Here is a 15,608-nt window from a genome sequence, read left to right as displayed (position 1 = left end):
GTGGTGTATCAGGCAAAAGGCAGGATGGACGGAAGACATATGGTGTGTGTTCGTGTGTGCGTTGAGTGTTAGGTTTAGTGAATGTAGCAAGGCAAGCCCCATCTGATGCATCTGGGTGATCGTTCACAAGTATGGGACTGTATCTTCCGAGCAACGTTTACGTCTTTGAGTATTCTAACAGACTGATCGTGTGCTACAGTTTCGCACGCACATATTGCGCTGTCCGGTTCTCGCGCTTCCACATCTCATGCACGAGGGCCTTGACGTCGTTCTTGAGGATTTTGCCACTGGCGTTGCGCGGCAGGGGCTCCCTCGATACGAGGACGATGACTGGTCGAGCCGGTGATCTAAGACGAGGCGCCGCAACCTGCATGATCTCCTTCTCTGTCGCCTGCACCCCAGGCGCAAGGGAGACTGCGACTCCCACCCGCTCGCCCATCACAGGGCAAGGGACGGGCACTGCAGCCACTTCGGCGATGCGGTCGTCGAGCGCAATGGCGTTCTCGACTTCGGCTGAGGCAATGTTCTCGCCGCCGCGGATGATAATGTCCTTGGCTGTGGTGTCAGATATGAAATGGAGGCCTCCAGACAACTCACCGCGGTCCTGGATGTAGAGCCACCCCTCGTCGTCGAGCATGCCCATGTCGCCCGAGTTGAGCCACCCGTCCTTGTCAAGGGTAGCTGCGGTCGCCGCTGGCGGGTTAGCCAACAACACTATGCCTCAACCCACCTGGCTCGCCAACGTAGCACTTCATAATGTTGGATCCACGCAGCTCGATAATACCCATCGTATGCGGCGGGAGGACCTTGCGCGTCTTGGGGTGCGTGATGCGCACCTCACTGATAGGGAGTGGTGGGCCCGTACAGCTTCCAAGGCTGACGTAGTCGTCGCCCGAGATACCGCAGTGGACGCCGTTCGCTTCTGTCATGCCATACCCTTGTGCACTGGCGTCAGCTGACGATAACCGGATTCCTGAGCTCACATGGAAGCGCTGGGCCAGCGTGAACGAAGGTCGTGCGACATGCGTTCGGCGGCTGGCGCGCCGCCGTACGAGATGAAGTCAAACTTGGTATCCTTTGGCACTGATGGCGACTGGTAGATGGCAGTCACGATCGCGGGAACACTGCCGTTAGTGAAGAGCTACGAGGCCAGACGTGTTCAGCTCACCCTCCGATAACATTAATGTTCTCTGACTGGATGAGGTTGATGGCGTCCCCGACATTCCATCTGCGCATGAACACACACTTGGCGCCAATGTTGAGAGAGCGGCAGAACCAGGCAAGGGAGCCCGTGACATGGAACATGGGAACGGCGACAAGAATGGCCGACTGCTTTGGCGAGGGAACAAGCATAGACAGGTCGCCGCCCTTGCGAAGAACAGCACGGGCACCGCCTAGGGTCAGGTCAGCGGTTGCAGGAGACGACTGGCGTACCAAGGCTGCCAGAGACGACATTGTGAAGGGCCGCCTGCTGGGTCGAGAGAACTGCCTTGGGCATGTTAGTTGTGCTGTGCAGGTAAGCGTTATCCGAGCTATGCACACCCACCCCGACGTGAAGAAGATAACAGCGTCACTATCAGGTCCAAGGTCCTCGAGCGCAGCGCCACTCTCAACATCGCGGATGAGACCTGCAGGTGGACGAAGCTTGCCAAGTTCCTATTTGGTGAGCACAACCTCCAAAGCCCACCCACCTTCACACCCTTCTTTACCAGTGTTGGGTAATGTTTGATACTTTCCCAGCAGTACATCTGGAGTTGGTGTCAGTGTAGCTCAACCTATGACGCAAATCGTGTACCAACCCTGCCAACCCTCTTGGCTCTGAGGATGTTTTTATGGGGACCGAGAACCTCTGCCAGCTCTGCATCGAGGAGGACGACCATGGGGCGTGTCTTGGCCAGGCAGTGGATCTGGGCCTCGACGACACTGTACCGTCAGCTGAGGCCGGCAAACATTTGCCAAACTGACAGAGTAGCGTTGAGAACCACCGGGACGGCGCCAAGGAGGTGGATCGCCACCCAGCTCACAATCCAGCCAGTGCTGTTCGCCCCTCCGAGACCGACCCGAGTCCCCTGCCGCACGCCATAGCCACGGAGCCAAGCCGCGAGGTCGACGGCCTTGTTGTAAATGTCCCCAAAAGTGAAGTGCTCGCGGTCATAATACGCCGCGGGGTCAGGGCTTGGAGTGGGCGATGATATCCAGACACCGTCCCAATGCTTTTGCAGAGCAGTCTTGATGAACGCGCGAAAGTGAGGAGGAGTCTGTAGAATGAGCTTCCGAACTGCTATATAAGCTCACATTCTTCCACACGCGGATCGTGCGTCCGTGGACGACGCGCTCGACCATCTCCCAAGGTGCACCCGGTTGTGTGAGTATCCGGTCGCCTGGAGAAGGTTAGTAGATGCTCTGCTGCGCCTGTAGAAGCACTGCAGGAGGGCAGAATATACTCACACTCCTCCATAGTGCGAACGGCCTTTGGTGGAGCCGCCATGTTTGTTGGAGAGTCAGTGAGGAGAGAGGAAGAACAACAACATTGGCGACTAGGGAGCGTGGGAGGATTCTTGGGGCTCCAAGGCGATTCGGGATGCGCCATCCCCACATTTCGAGCTATCACGCAGCATACAGCCAAGACCGTGTCCGAGTCTTAACCAGCAGACACCATGCAATGCATCGATGCTTGGAGCCGGGCTGCTGCATGTCCAACACAAACGCACTCGACGCGACATTTGGCAGAGGCGCGGTGTGGTCGCTGGTCGCGTTTCCGATCAGACCGAATGCCGACATTGCCGCCATGCGACCCACCAGTATCTATCGCCGTTACTGTTTTTTGTACGTTACGCCGTCCCAATGCTGCCCTTCTTGTTCGCCTTCCCATTCGTGTAACATGCTCCTGCCGAGCCTTGCGACTGGTTCCCGAAGGCTGTGAATAAGAGAACGGACAGAGCATCAGAAGATTGCGGCGAGGCATTAGCAAATTACACTTAGTTTTCAAATCTAAGCGATTGAAAACCAATCTAAAGTGGGAGAATCAAATAAAACAAAAGTCGGGGCAGCCAGGAGGACATTTGTTGTTGCGTGACGAGGAGCGGTTTCTCCACTCCCCACATCTCATTCACCACCCGCCACCATGAGCAGGCCACTGGGAACCACCACGAGGCGGTTCTTGGTCCATGCCTGCCACTTCAGGAAGTCAATAAACTCCATACGAAGGCTGTATTCCACCTCGCATGTGTCTATCGATGGCATCCAGCTCCCTACACTCGAGGACTTGTACCTCAAGGAGGGCGATGACGGTGAGATCAAGCACCCCGTGAGGGTAAACTGGGGGGTTTAGTTCTAACAAAGCAGTGGTAGTGGCAATGTCTGGTGGCGTCGACTCGTCATTGACCCTTCGTCTTCTGCGGGAACTAGTAGGTGGTTCACCAGTTTGGCTGCTAACCTAACCGCAGCCCCTCAACCTGACTGTCCTCTTCATGCGGAACTGGGACCCCCTCCTGTCCGAGACTGAGCGCGAAGACCAACCCACCACTACATCGCTGTCATATAGCGGTCGCTCTGCACCTGTGGGATTGCCCAACCTCTCTCCGTGCGAGTGGGAGCGAGACTGGGCCGACGTCCGACGCGTATGTGCCCATGTCGGCGTACCGGAGAGCGACATTCGCCTTGTCGACCTCTCGCGCGAGTACTGGAGTAGAGTGTTCGAGCCTGCCGTGGCAGTATGGGAGTCAGGACGGACACCCAACCCCGACGTCACGTGTAACAAGTGAGGAGACAATGACGGAACATGGCAATTGACAGCCGCTGACTGAGCAGGGAGATCAAGTTTGGCGCTCTCATGAACCATATCAAACCCGGCCACTATCTCGCGACTGGTCAGTTTTCTCTTGCTTGGACCCAAACTGACATAGCAGGCCACTATGCACGTGTCATCCGTACCCCAACAGGAGCCACCCTTAACCGTGCCATCGACATGAATAAGGATCAGACATACTATCTCAGCCAAGTCCAAGAAGCACAGCTGGCCAAGGTAAGCCGTGCTTCTTTTTAGAGCTCTAACCTCCAGGCCGTCTTTCCTTTAGCTGGCATCCCCAAGCCCCGTGTGCGTGACCTCGCGAAGCACTTTGCTCTCCCCACTGCCGAGCGCGATGAGAGCATGGGTGTGTGCTTTATCGGCGAGCGCGGGCGGTTTGGCGACTTCGTCTGTGAGTTATGGCAGTATCCGCCTCACTGTAAACTGACATCACAGCCCAATACACCTCTCCCACTACCACCAAGGGCTACTTTGTCAAGGCTGATGGAGAACGCATTACCGAGCACCGTGGCTTGCACTACTACACCATTGGCCAGCGCCCCCGTTTAGGAGGCATGGATGGCCGCTGGTTCATTGCACGCAAGGGTGTTGGAGAGGGAGAGGACATCCTCCTCGTCCCAGGAAGGTGAGCTTTCACTTGTGCGTTGGCAAGCTGACCCCAGTGACCACCCGGCACTGCAGTGTGAGCAGCTCTGGTCGGGAGACTTCAACTGGATCGCAGGCCACCCGCCGGCCGAGATGGACGACGGAGGTACGCTCGACGCCCTGGTGCAGGTCCGTCACAGGATGAGGCCTGTCACAGGCCGAGTGCGCACAGATCAGAACCGGTGGGTATCTATTGGGCACATGTCGCTAACCGACCAGGGTCTCTGTAGAGTTCCCCAACCCTGTTGGTGCTGTTGCCGAAGGCCAAATCGTTGGCATCTGGCGCGGCGAACAGTGCCTCGGCAGCGGTGTGATTGACGCGACGAGGTGTTCGGCCTAGGGGCCACGTGAGGCCAGAGAGAAGACGTATTGTACAATTAACTCATATCTAGACGCACTGCATAGCATAGCACATACACCCATCTCATGTATCACCCCCCTCTCATCGTTTGGGTCTGTCGGAAAGGCTGTAACCTGGGGGTGCCCAAACTCTCTGACGGGAAATTGCTGCCGCGGCATGACTGTGTCCCGGTCCTGGCGGCGGATGTTGTTGTGGGTGTTTCACAGTCGTCCACCTCGTTCTGCTCGTCACTTGTCCATCCACCACAGTCACCCACCTGCGCGCTACGGCCGGCGGTCCCATCATGCGGGACGAGCCGAGCCCTCTGGGCACCCAAGCCTCAGACCTCGCCCTACGACAGGACTCACCCGACTTCCCCGACTTCCTCGCGTCCATCGGTCTCGGACTACTTGAATCGTCGCTCCTCTCCCCTTCACCGTCTCCTTCTCCCTCACCCCCTCTACCATCTCTTCCTGCCCTCCCTCTGCCAAACGGTTCCAGAGACAATGCTACTCCCACCAATCCTATGCCCGCTGGAAATGCTACGCCCACTGCCAACGGCAACATGTCTACTCCCATCGCGAACGGCAGCATCTTTAGCGACCACAATGCTACTTCCACGGCCGTGGCCAGCGACAACAACGACGCCAGTGCCGTTCTGCGGGATTTGATCGGACGTTTAGACCAGGACCAGTGCGTCCCCCCCACCGGTAACGGCAACGACCGCGATGTGACTCCTACCGCCAGCCGCCGCGACTGCAATGCGACCCCGACCGTCAATGGCAACAACAATGTGGTCACTGCTCTACCAGAAGTCACCGCGCAGTTGAACCAGCCCGCCTCCCCTACTGCCAACGGCAACAATGAAGATGCCAATACTGTTCTGCATCACCTCACAGCGCAGTTGGGTGAGAACCAGCCCGTTCCCCCCACTGCCAATGGCAATAACAATGTCATTGCTGCTGCCGTGCCAGACGTCACTGCGCAGATGGACCAGAACCGACCCGCTCCCCCTTCCGCCAACGGCAACGAGCCCGATTCTGCAGACTTGGACCGGCAGCAGCGCGCGTTCTCGGTCGCGTCCAGCTCTTCATCCATTATCTTTCTCCCAACCCCGCCGCGACCCCCGCCGCCAGAGCCTATCGACGTTGATGCCCTTCCCGATACCCCGGAACCCATTAAACCCGTTGAGCAGCGTGACGAAGACGGGCCCCCACCGTCCAAGCGGCCTAAACGGGAACACATCGACGAATCCTTGGACTCGCAAGACGCAGCACGTCGTTCACGCCGAGTGTCCGCAATGGCGCGGCCCGACTACAGACTCAGGCGCCCGCCTCGAACTGCCGACCCCACTCCCCTCCTGCCAAGTGGCAGTCTACCAGCGACCCAAAACGCCAGTCTACCATCGACCCAAAACGCCAGTCTGCCTTCAACGCAGCAACCTCCGTCCTCGACACAAGCCAAGCCCAAGCCAAAGATGTACAAGTCGAAGAAGCAGCCTGCTGTCTGGGTCCCTCCTCGTGGCATCGACAAGCCTGTCCAGCGCTTCGGACCACACGTACCGCGCAACCCATGTGCCCCGACGGTGTCATCTCTGAACCTCGATGGCGACGCCGCTGTGCCTGGCCATGCAGACGTAGACGGGGCAGACGCGCCGCCGAGCTCTTTACCACTGGCACCACAGGCGACGACGCGCGCCTGCGAAGTCCAGATGATGGGCGGCGACCGCGGCCGTGGGCTAGTCGCGACGCGCGACCTCAGTGCCGGCGAGGTTATCCTGGCCGAAAAGCCCATCTTCACCGCGAAACGCGACTGCGGCGTCAACGAGCTGCTCGCCAAGGTCAAGGACATGTCGCCAGCATGGCTCATGCTGCTTCTGTCGTTCGAGTGCTCGGGCGGATACCTACCGGCCATCGAGGGTATTCTACAGGCCAACGGCATTCCCTGCGTCGAGGACGAGGACGGCGAGGACGAAGAACCTCTGATGGGCGTGTTCGAGTTCATCTCTCGCATTAACCATTCGTGCTCGCCAAATGCCGGGTGGGCGTGGAGCGACGCAGACCAGAGAATGCGTCAGTATAGCTGTAGTTGAGGCCGCGGCGAGGTTGCTCACACCCACCAGTCCTCGTCGCGTGCCGGCCGATTCCAAAAGGTCAAGAGCTCGTCGCGTGGTACACCGACAACGACAGCCTGCTTGAGCCCCGCGCCAAGCGCCGCGCCATGCTAGCGGACCTGCTCAAGTTCGATTGCGAGTGTCACGTCTGTTCTGCACCACGCGCAGACATTACAGCATCCGACGCACGCCGTAGGCGCATTGCGACCATTATTGCGCGGTGGAAGGGCAAGCACTTTGACGAGACGTTCTTCGCTGACCCCTATGTCCTCGAGGAAGCTGTCGAGGCCGGCTCACTTGCGCACCTAGAGGGCCTGGTGTCACCACTGATAGAGATCTACCTCTACCAGTTTTACATTTTTGCCGTCTGGGGCAGGAAGGAGCAGGCCAAGGACGCGGCAAAGTACTCGTTTCGCGCGCTGGTCTGTGCCAACGGCCGCACGTTTGCCAAAAAGCATTTTATCGCAAAACTGATAAAAGAGCCAGAACGCTGGGAGTCGTACGGGTACATGGTGCCCGCCCCCGCCAAGTAGAGTGTTGTAGCAGCAGTTTCCTGTCATAGCGTAGAGAAAGAGAGTGGGTGTGAGAAAGTGAGTGAGTGTGTGTGAGAGAGAGAGACACCGTCCCGTGTGCTCATGCGGTACATCGGTGCCGCGTGCTTGCTATGATACATTTGAGTCATGTGTTCTTATCCCCGCCTCACTGCTTGCCCAACTCCCTGGCACGCTGCTCCCTCGCCTCTCGCTGCTCGGCCAACACGGCCTCTGTCGCAGTGACGACAACAGTGTTGCCCGCGCGCCTCGCCTCGGCGATACGAGCCACCAGTCCGGCCTCGGCGCTCTCGCTCGCCGCGGCGGTATCCACCACGTCGCGCGCATTCACAGCGACGGCGACGGGCTTCTTTCCGGGCTCCGTCTCCTCGACGACAACCGAGATCGCGATGGGGTTGACGGGCGATCCGGCGTCCACGGCCTGGGCGTCCGACACGGCGACCTTCTCCGCGGCGACGCGCTCGGCCTCCTGCTCGGCCCGCCAGCGGCGGATCTCGGTCTCGGTCGCGATGATGCCGCGGCGGGCAAGGGCGTTCTGCGCCTGTCGACGGACAGCGTTCTCGGCATCGCGCTGCGCGCTCTCGTACATGATGAGGTACTTGTCTAGGCTGTTTAGACGGTGGGCGAAAGGGTAAAGGCCATAAGCGCACGGGCTGTCACTCACCTGCGCCAATGACGAGGCCACTCATCGTTGCTGTGTCTGTCAGCCCCCAGACCGACACGAGGTGCTCTCCGCCCTCCAGGTCACGACTACATTAACGCCATACCTGGATATGGCACAGTGGAGAGGTCAGACAGAACGTACCGGACGACACGATAAAGGCCTTGAGACCCCACGTCTGCTTCCTGAACAGAGGCCAGAAGCGGTGAGCGATACCAACGGCCACGATGCCGAACACGGTGTATTTAGCCGCGCCCTGGCTGTCAGCAGCGATATCCCATCTCCCAAACCCTCGAGACTCGATACGGTATGGCCTTGGCACACAAAGGCCTGGTCGCACGAGACTCCATGTGTTGTGCGCCATCGCGTCGAGAAATCGCCGACGCTGCCAAACGACATGTCATGACATGGGGTACCCACCTCGAGTCCGCCCCTGAGCTGCAGCTCATACTGGCTGTCAGCTTCAAACTTCCACTTTAAAGAAGAAGCTCACGGCACGCTGCTGGTGCTCTAGCCTGCGTCCACGGTCTGTTGTCGCGGGGCTGCTCATGGCTTGGTGGAGATGTGGTGACAGACAGGATACAGAATGCCCGTAGTCACCCGAGCGCGCGCGTGTGATGACGGACCTGCGCGGTGGAGGTCAGAATGGGTGAGCGGAAGTAAATATTCGGCGAGATTTATAAGGCAGAGGGAGAGGGGATTCGGAGTGGGTCCAAGTGGCCAGTGGTGGTGTTCGGAATGGTTGGAGCGGAGGCAGAGGTGGGTGGCAAGCTGCATGACGGTGAGTTGTGGGTGAGAGGGTGAAGGACGGTCAAGCTGAGAGTCAGTGGCGACGTTTGTAGATATGGTGCTCGGGGCCCAAATGCTTCAGCGTCCGTCTGGTACCACATCGCCAGATCTCCGCCACACAAACAGCCATTGTTCCGTTCCCTCATGGTTCGAGGTTGAAAATAGCAGGCCAACGCTTGGCTCTCGGACGCACGGTGGCCTTGATCAATGATACGGAAACCATAGGCACGAGCGGACCGCCAATGAAGTCCGTCCGGTTGGGTGGTGCAGGGAAAGAGGTGTTGACCAAGTAGCATGGCCACGAGAATAAAAAGGAATTTTGGAAACGCTGCACATTTCCGCGGCTTTCGGACGTCTCGTATATGTTGTCGGCTGCTAGCCGTTATCTCAAACGGCGCAGCAGCTAACCGTACACCCCGTCCCACACCCGCCAACACTCTCGCCCTCATCGTGTCCAATGATTTTCTTTTATGCATGCAAGACCCTACACTACCGGCCGCTCGTGCCGCTCCGTTCCAAGCTCCGAATGGCGAGGTGGCGAGACATGGTGCTGCGCGGCGGGTTTTCGGCGAATGGTTGGCCTACCACCGTCCAACTGCCTGTCGTCGGCCCGGCTCTGCTCTGGACTGTGCAATGATCCGAGGTCTGCACCGGCACCTTACTCCCCTGATCACTGAGTGAGGGGGGCCGGCTACGACCCCACTGCGTCGACGTCGTGCTTGCCGGCGGCCGAGCGAGCATTAACGGGGCTGCCTATGGCCCCATGTCCGCCCCGTAGTCGTAGGTCAACGTGAGTGGTCAGCAGCGGTGCAACACCCTTTTCAGCGGGGGCTACTGCCGATAGCCACCCTCATATCCCCCTCATATCCCCTCATATCCCCAACAGTCGCAAAGATGCGCGCCAGGTTCCGGGTGGGCTGTCACCTTTTACGCTCCCTTGATCTGTTGCCGACGCGTAGATGGAGGGGAATGGAAATCGCCGACCACACACCGAGCAACCGGCTCGCTTAGCGACTATTGGCCGTGTGACCACGGGGTCCCCAACTGCTCGGCTAGGGCGGGGGTGTGTGTGCAGTGCAGACACGTCGCAGACACAGGACATGCAGGACATGCATTCGTGGTTTCTGTATGCGACGTTCCGCTGACAGAAGATCCGTGTCTCGCTGGCGTGTCTGGCCTGTCTGGCTTTACAGTTTGCCATGCTCTACGGCGAAACATAGTTTTTGTCTTTTTACGGCAGAGGGGCAGATTTGACCGACTGTGCATGTGATGGACGATCAGGTCCATGCTGGATATCCCGTCCCAAAAAAATGTTAGACGTTGCGCTCGCTTTGCAAGTCTTCACCACTCAATGGCGACCACCACTTGCCGCCCCCCCTTGATCCCCTTTCAGGTCATGCACCCGCCCACCATTCGTGTAGGATCCAACTGCCCGCGCGGTGGGAGGACCAGCTCGGTCAGCTCGGAACTCGGAACCCTCGTCAACGTTCAGGATCGGTCAGGATCGGAAAAGTCTCACTTTTGAACTGTCTTGCATCCGACTGGCCACATGGGCGACGACGCCACGGCAACACGACTGACAGGCAGATGGCCAGACGGCAGAGCACAAAGAGCAGCGCTGTTCTCGGGGCAGCGCGTATCCGCGTATCCTCTGCTGCTCTGCTGGCTTCCGATCCGGGGCATGTGGCGTGCTCTACGACGGCACAGAACAGAGATAGCATACGTCCGCACTCTATCTTTAGCTCAGTCAAATTTCCATGAACCTGCTGGCCAGGAGCGCACAGCGAGCTGCCGAACATCTAAAAGAATGGGTCACAGCTCCCACAGGTCCCACAGCTCCCACAGTGCACGCCTCCGAGCCCGTCCTTTACCGCTTGGTCCGTATTGTTGTCCCTCTGTCACTCCACGCGATCCCGATTTTGCGCAGCCAGCCCGTCCTGAGCTCCAAACGCAGGAGCCCACTATCTCCTTGCCGAGCGAGTCCCTTGGGCCCTCCATCAGCATCTCTCTAAGCGCGGGGTAGCATTCAATCTGGGCCCCACAACCTCGCTTAGACAAAAAAGTTGCTGGCGACGCTGTTGATATGACGACCCACGGCCTCTTTTCCAACGACCGTCTGATTCCTGACCTTGTTCAGAGATACGGGCACGGGCCGGAGTGACCGACCTAGTGAGGGAGCGCATGGTATATAGTCGCGACGACTCGCGATCCGTCGCTTGTTCCCCACCCCCCCCCGTCTCCGGACGACTAACTCTTGACCACTCTTTTGTCACCCACCCCAACCTTCCCCGCACTGGCGCCCCTCACCATGTCGGTTCAAGCGACGGGTACTGAGAAGGGCCCATACAGTCACCAGGTCGTCGAGGACAGCATCAAGCGTGAACAGCACGGTACTGGCCCGTTTGAGAATGTCAACGACGCCGAGGCCAACGCTACTCCTCTCGAGCACAGGAACTTCCGCTTCATCTCTCTGATCGGTCTTGCCTATGCCATCCTCAACTCGTGGACGGCCATGGCCACTTCGCTGTCCATCGGTCTGCCCTCGGGTGGCCCCTCGGCCGTCATCTGGGGTATTGTCCCCTCCTTCCTGGGAAACCTTGCCATGGCTGCCTCCATGGCTGAGATGTACGTTTCTAAGCAGCTAGACGGTGCAAGTTCTCAAGCTGACGCCTCCAGTTGCCACGTCTACCCCACCTCGGGTGGTCAGTACCACTGGGCCGCCATTCTCGCCACTCCCAAGCACGCTCCCTGGATCTCTTGGGTCTGTGGCTGGTTCGCCGTGTGCGGCTGGATCGCCCTTGTCGGTTCTGCTGGTTCGCTCGCTGGCTCGCTCATCACTGGCGCCATCTCGCTCAACCTCGGCGACAGCTACGAGGTCCAGAACTGGCACGTCTTCCTCATCTACGTCGGCTACATCCTGATCGCCACCTTCCTCAACATCTGGTGTCTCCCCATCCTCCCGCGCCTCAACCAGATGGCCATCTTCTGGTCGCTCACCGGTGCCGTTGTCATCATCATCACCTGCCTCGCGTGCTCGTCGGGCGACTTTGCCTCGCCCAAGTTTGTCTTCACCGAGTTTATCAACGAGACTGGATGGCCCGATGGTGTTGCGTGGATCCTTGGTCTCCTCCAGTCGTGCTTCGGTCTCACTGGCTACGACGCCGTGTCGCACATGGTCGAGGAGATGCCCATGCCCCACAAGTACGCTCCCCGCGTCATGATCCTTGCGGTCTGCATCGGTGCCTCGTCGTCGTTTGTCTTCCTCGTGTGCCTCCTCTTCTGCGTCGAGAGCGTCGACCTCGTCAACACTTCGGGCGCCGGCCCCCTCCTCGAGGCCATGTACCAGGCCACCAACTCGCGCGTCGGTGCCATCTGCCTGCAGATGTTCCCCATCATCTGCATGTTCTTCACCGCACAGGGTCTCCTCACCGCCTCGTCGCGCATGTCGTACGCCTTTGCCCGTGACGGCGGTCTCCCCTTCTCCAAGTTCTTTGGCCACATGAACAAGAACGGTGTGCCCGTCCCGGCCGTCATGCTCTCGACCGTCCTCGTCATCATCTTCGGATGCATCTACCTCGGCTCGTCGACGGCCCTCAACGCCATTCTCTCGTCGTCGGTCGTCTCCCTCAACATCTCGTACTGCATCCCCATCACCATCGTCCTCGTTCGCGGCCGCGGTATCCTCCGCCCGCCCTCGTTCCCCGAGCCGACCTTCACCCTCGGCCCCATCCTGGGCCCCATCGCCAACATCTTCGGCCTCATCTTCACCATTGTCACCACCGTCTTCTTCCTCTTCCCTCCTGGTCTCCCGGCCACCGCTGAGGGCATGAACTACGCCGTCGCCGTCATGGGCTTTGTCGCCATCATCTCGGCCATTACGTGGTTCACCACTGGCCGCCACCACTTCATTGGTCCCCGCGACCTTGGTGGTCTCCTTGAGCTTGCGCGTACCGAGGTTGCCCCGCACAAGTCGACTGTGGTCCGCGACGACGAGGACTCGACGATCTAATAATGGGAAGGAATACTTATTAATGAGGCGGGGGTTTACTGTTTTGAAGGTGGACCAGAGACAAGTCATGGTCCCATAGTGTCTCCCCGGTGCGGGGGACACTGTTGTTAAAAGTAGACAGTAGAGTAGAGTGTAAACATGCACAAGTTTTCAGACACTTCCATTGCTGCCCTCGTATGAGGTAAGATCCAGTCAGCCGCCGCCGCGTTAGTTGAATTTGTCACTTCCTATGCCATAGTCTCATGTCATTACAAAGCAGTGTTGCTCCCTCTCTCGCTTCTTAAAGCCGTGCCACCATCTCCTTCTCACTCTGGAACACCCTACGCCAGCGCAGCCACCACTCGATTCCCGTCTGCTTACTCTCGTCCGGAAAGTCCTTCATGACGACCTTGAATGCCAGCGCCGCAAGCTCGGTACGGCTCTCTGATCCGCGGGGCTGCGAGAGAACGGCCTTGGCGACAGTGTTGGACAGGTACGCCTTGACGTCTGGGGCGGGAACGTACGCCGCGATAGAGACCTGCACGCTGCGGCGGGCCTGCTCGTGCTCGTTTGTCTTGAAGACAATGTTCTCGACCCGCTGGACACAGTTGTGCACCAGGTCGGGGCTGACGCGCGTCGCGGCGCGGACCACGGCTGGGTAGGCCTCCTTGAGCTGGTCGGTGGTCACGCTGCCGTCGCGTGCTTCCCGCAGCAGACCGTGCGCGCAGATCTGGACCAGGGCGTCCACAAAGGGAGCTTGGCTGGGGTCGCGTTGCAGCGACTCGGAGGCAACCTCGAGGAGCGCAAGGAGGAAGGCGTGGGCAGCCTCAAAGCTCGCGCGGTGCTCTGGGCGCACAAAGTACCTGTAGAGTTAGGACGAGCTGGTGCTTGGCTAACTCACTTGTGAGCAAGAGGCAAGACGTAATCGCGGATCGTCTCTGCATCCAGTAAACGGATAAGCTGGTCGGCAACGACCAGGATGAACCCGGAAAGCGAGTCTGTCTTGGGCTCGTTCTGCAGCAGCTTGAACAGTTGCCTGGTTCCACGTGCCCCGCCGTCGGCGGCGAGCACGTCCAGAGAACCGTACAGCACTTTTTCGTATCCGTCCATCGTGCTCTCGCCCTCTGTCAGAGACGCAAACTTGGCAAGCGTCACAACGATAAGGGTCGACAGCTCGACTGCGTCCTTTTTCGAACACGAGCGCTCCGGGTTGAGCATGACGTGGACGGCGGGCCATGTGACGGCGAGGAACGCATACAGCGCTGCCTTTTGCCTCTCCCATTCTGACGGGTTAGCATCGCCTCAGCAAAAAAGAACCCACCTGGTCCACCTTTTGCCGGTCGGGACTCGCCATAGAGCCATTCCTCTTGCAACTTGGAGGCGCAGTCGACGTACATGCGGGTTGTGAATGCCGAGAGCTCGGCCCACGCAAACTCCTGGCTTCCCTCGCCACCGTCCGAGAGGGCAATAAACGTACGGGCGAGACCATGAGACAGAGACGTGACCTCATCCATGTCGAGCTGGGGCTGTACCGTGTACGTCGATGGCACGGGCGGTGGGGCGTAGCCGAGTGCTGTGAACAGCGCCACATGCAAGCGAGGAACGACTTGCTAAATGTCAGAACAAGCATCACATATGTCGTACTCACCCTCAGATCGAGAGCGCGCAGACGAGCACTGTCAATGTGGTCTGCTGCAGGGCAGTACATGTCCAGCAGGTCGCAGCTGTTGTTGTCCAGCCGCTCGCCGATGGCGATGACAATCTCCTCCTCGAGATCAATGCGTGGACGGCCCCACTTGATATCTGTGACATCGTCTAGCCCCTGGAGCAGGCCAATCAAGAGAATCAAGCTGTGGGACGAGGTAGGCGTCGTCTTCATCGCCTTGACCACCTCCGTAAGCCATGTCTGGGCGGCCTTGTCGAGCTGGTTGCGGAAGATCCACCCGTCCTTGACGGTGGGTCGGAGAGCTTCGACCTTGATCTTGGGAGCGGGGCGCACAGCAGCCTGGATCTGGTGGGGTTGCAGAGTCTTCCACAGCGATGGCGAGCTGAGGACGTCCTGGATAAACGAGTCGAGCCGGTCCCCCACAAGGGTTGACGTGAAGTGGCCAAGAGCGCCTTGGAGGGTCTCCTTTGGGATGGAAATGTCGTCCGACGAGCGAAGGACGCTCAGAAAGGGGTTGAGGACCTCCAAGGTCTCCCTGTCGGTCCTCCCTCTTCGCACCGCCTTGGACATTGTTGTTGCTGTTGTTGCTGTAGGAGAGTGTATTGTTGAGAGGGGTTCGTGGTTGCAATAACGATGGTGGACGGTGCCGGCTAACCGGGGCCGGGGGTGGTCATTTTTGGTTCCGTGGCTCACGATCGCACAAGCCCGATACGATGAGTTTGCGAGTCTTGTCAACAGCACTGTTGTCCTCATCCATGGGTCCCAAGACTCTGATGGCACTCTAGCCAACACTCCCAGAGCGATGGAGCGATTAAGCTGATCAGTGCTCAATTTTCGTAAAGGGGAGCCTCATAAATTGGTGTGGCTATGGGCATGGCTGGACGGCGACGGCAGCCATCCATCGCGAGTGCCACCAGGGCTGCAGCTTTCGCGCCTCCTGCGCCATTCAACCCACCCACGACTGTGGCCTGGGGACTGTATGTAGTGTGTATGCAGCAGACCTCCTTCGTCACCGGCGTATGTCTCATCTCCCTGTACATGTGCTCT

The 15,608-nt window shown here is 58.9% G+C and overlaps 6 protein-coding genes across 6 annotated transcripts; 3 read left to right on the top strand and 3 right to left on the bottom strand.

The window, feature by feature from the left end:
- Window positions 1–193: 193 nt before the first annotated feature.
- On the bottom strand, window positions 194–2,488 carry EHS24_000425 (uncharacterized protein; the record flags this gene model as incomplete). The annotated part of the gene is made up of 12 exons (XM_028616258.1): window positions 194–555; window positions 598–681; window positions 731–945; window positions 984–1,124; window positions 1,169–1,394; window positions 1,435–1,508; window positions 1,547–1,628; window positions 1,688–1,748; window positions 1,800–1,923; window positions 1,966–2,258; window positions 2,296–2,381; window positions 2,449–2,488. The coding sequence occupies 12 exons, from the start codon at window positions 2,486–2,488 to the stop codon at window positions 194–196; spliced, it is 1,788 nt and encodes a 595-aa protein (XP_028480115.1).
- A 636-nt stretch (window positions 2,489–3,124) lies between these two features.
- EHS24_000424 (uncharacterized protein) lies at window positions 3,125–4,793 on the top strand (the record flags this gene model as incomplete). Its single annotated transcript, XM_028616257.1, has 7 exons — window positions 3,125–3,325; window positions 3,447–3,760; window positions 3,811–4,024; window positions 4,061–4,199; window positions 4,244–4,433; window positions 4,471–4,635; window positions 4,673–4,793. 7 exons carry the CDS (start codon window positions 3,125–3,127, stop codon window positions 4,791–4,793), a joined length of 1,344 nt encoding a protein of 447 aa, XP_028480114.1.
- A 304-nt stretch (window positions 4,794–5,097) lies between these two features.
- EHS24_000423 (uncharacterized protein) lies at window positions 5,098–7,439 on the top strand (the record flags this gene model as incomplete). The annotated part of the gene is made up of 2 exons (XM_028616256.1): window positions 5,098–6,865; window positions 6,916–7,439. The coding sequence occupies 2 exons, from the start codon at window positions 5,098–5,100 to the stop codon at window positions 7,437–7,439; spliced, it is 2,292 nt and encodes a 763-aa protein (XP_028480113.1).
- Window positions 7,440–7,605: 166 nt separating this feature from the next.
- On the bottom strand, window positions 7,606–8,668 carry EHS24_000422 (uncharacterized protein; the record flags this gene model as incomplete). The annotated part of the gene is made up of 5 exons (XM_028616255.1): window positions 7,606–8,060; window positions 8,122–8,151; window positions 8,263–8,374; window positions 8,539–8,568; window positions 8,612–8,668. The coding sequence occupies 5 exons, from the start codon at window positions 8,666–8,668 to the stop codon at window positions 7,606–7,608; spliced, it is 684 nt and encodes a 227-aa protein (XP_028480112.1).
- A 2,547-nt stretch (window positions 8,669–11,215) lies between these two features.
- Window positions 11,216–12,916, top strand: EHS24_000421 (uncharacterized protein; the record flags this gene model as incomplete). The annotated part of the gene is made up of 2 exons (XM_028616254.1): window positions 11,216–11,532; window positions 11,584–12,916. 2 exons carry the CDS (start codon window positions 11,216–11,218, stop codon window positions 12,914–12,916), a joined length of 1,650 nt encoding a protein of 549 aa, XP_028480111.1.
- Window positions 12,917–13,196: 280 nt separating this feature from the next.
- Window positions 13,197–15,131, bottom strand: EHS24_000420 (uncharacterized protein; the record flags this gene model as incomplete). The annotated part of the gene is made up of 4 exons (XM_028616253.1): window positions 13,197–13,758; window positions 13,797–14,178; window positions 14,217–14,505; window positions 14,544–15,131. 4 exons carry the CDS (start codon window positions 15,129–15,131, stop codon window positions 13,197–13,199), a joined length of 1,821 nt encoding a protein of 606 aa, XP_028480110.1.
- Window positions 15,132–15,608: the final 477 nt, after the last annotated feature.

Source organism: Apiotrichum porosum, assembly GCF_003942205.1.
Source record: "Apiotrichum porosum strain DSM 27194 chromosome Unknown scaffold_1, whole genome shotgun sequence".
NCBI classification, from domain to species: Eukaryota; Fungi; Basidiomycota; class Tremellomycetes; order Trichosporonales; family Trichosporonaceae; genus Apiotrichum; species Apiotrichum porosum.
This window is presented reverse-complemented; position numbering and strand designations above follow the sequence as displayed.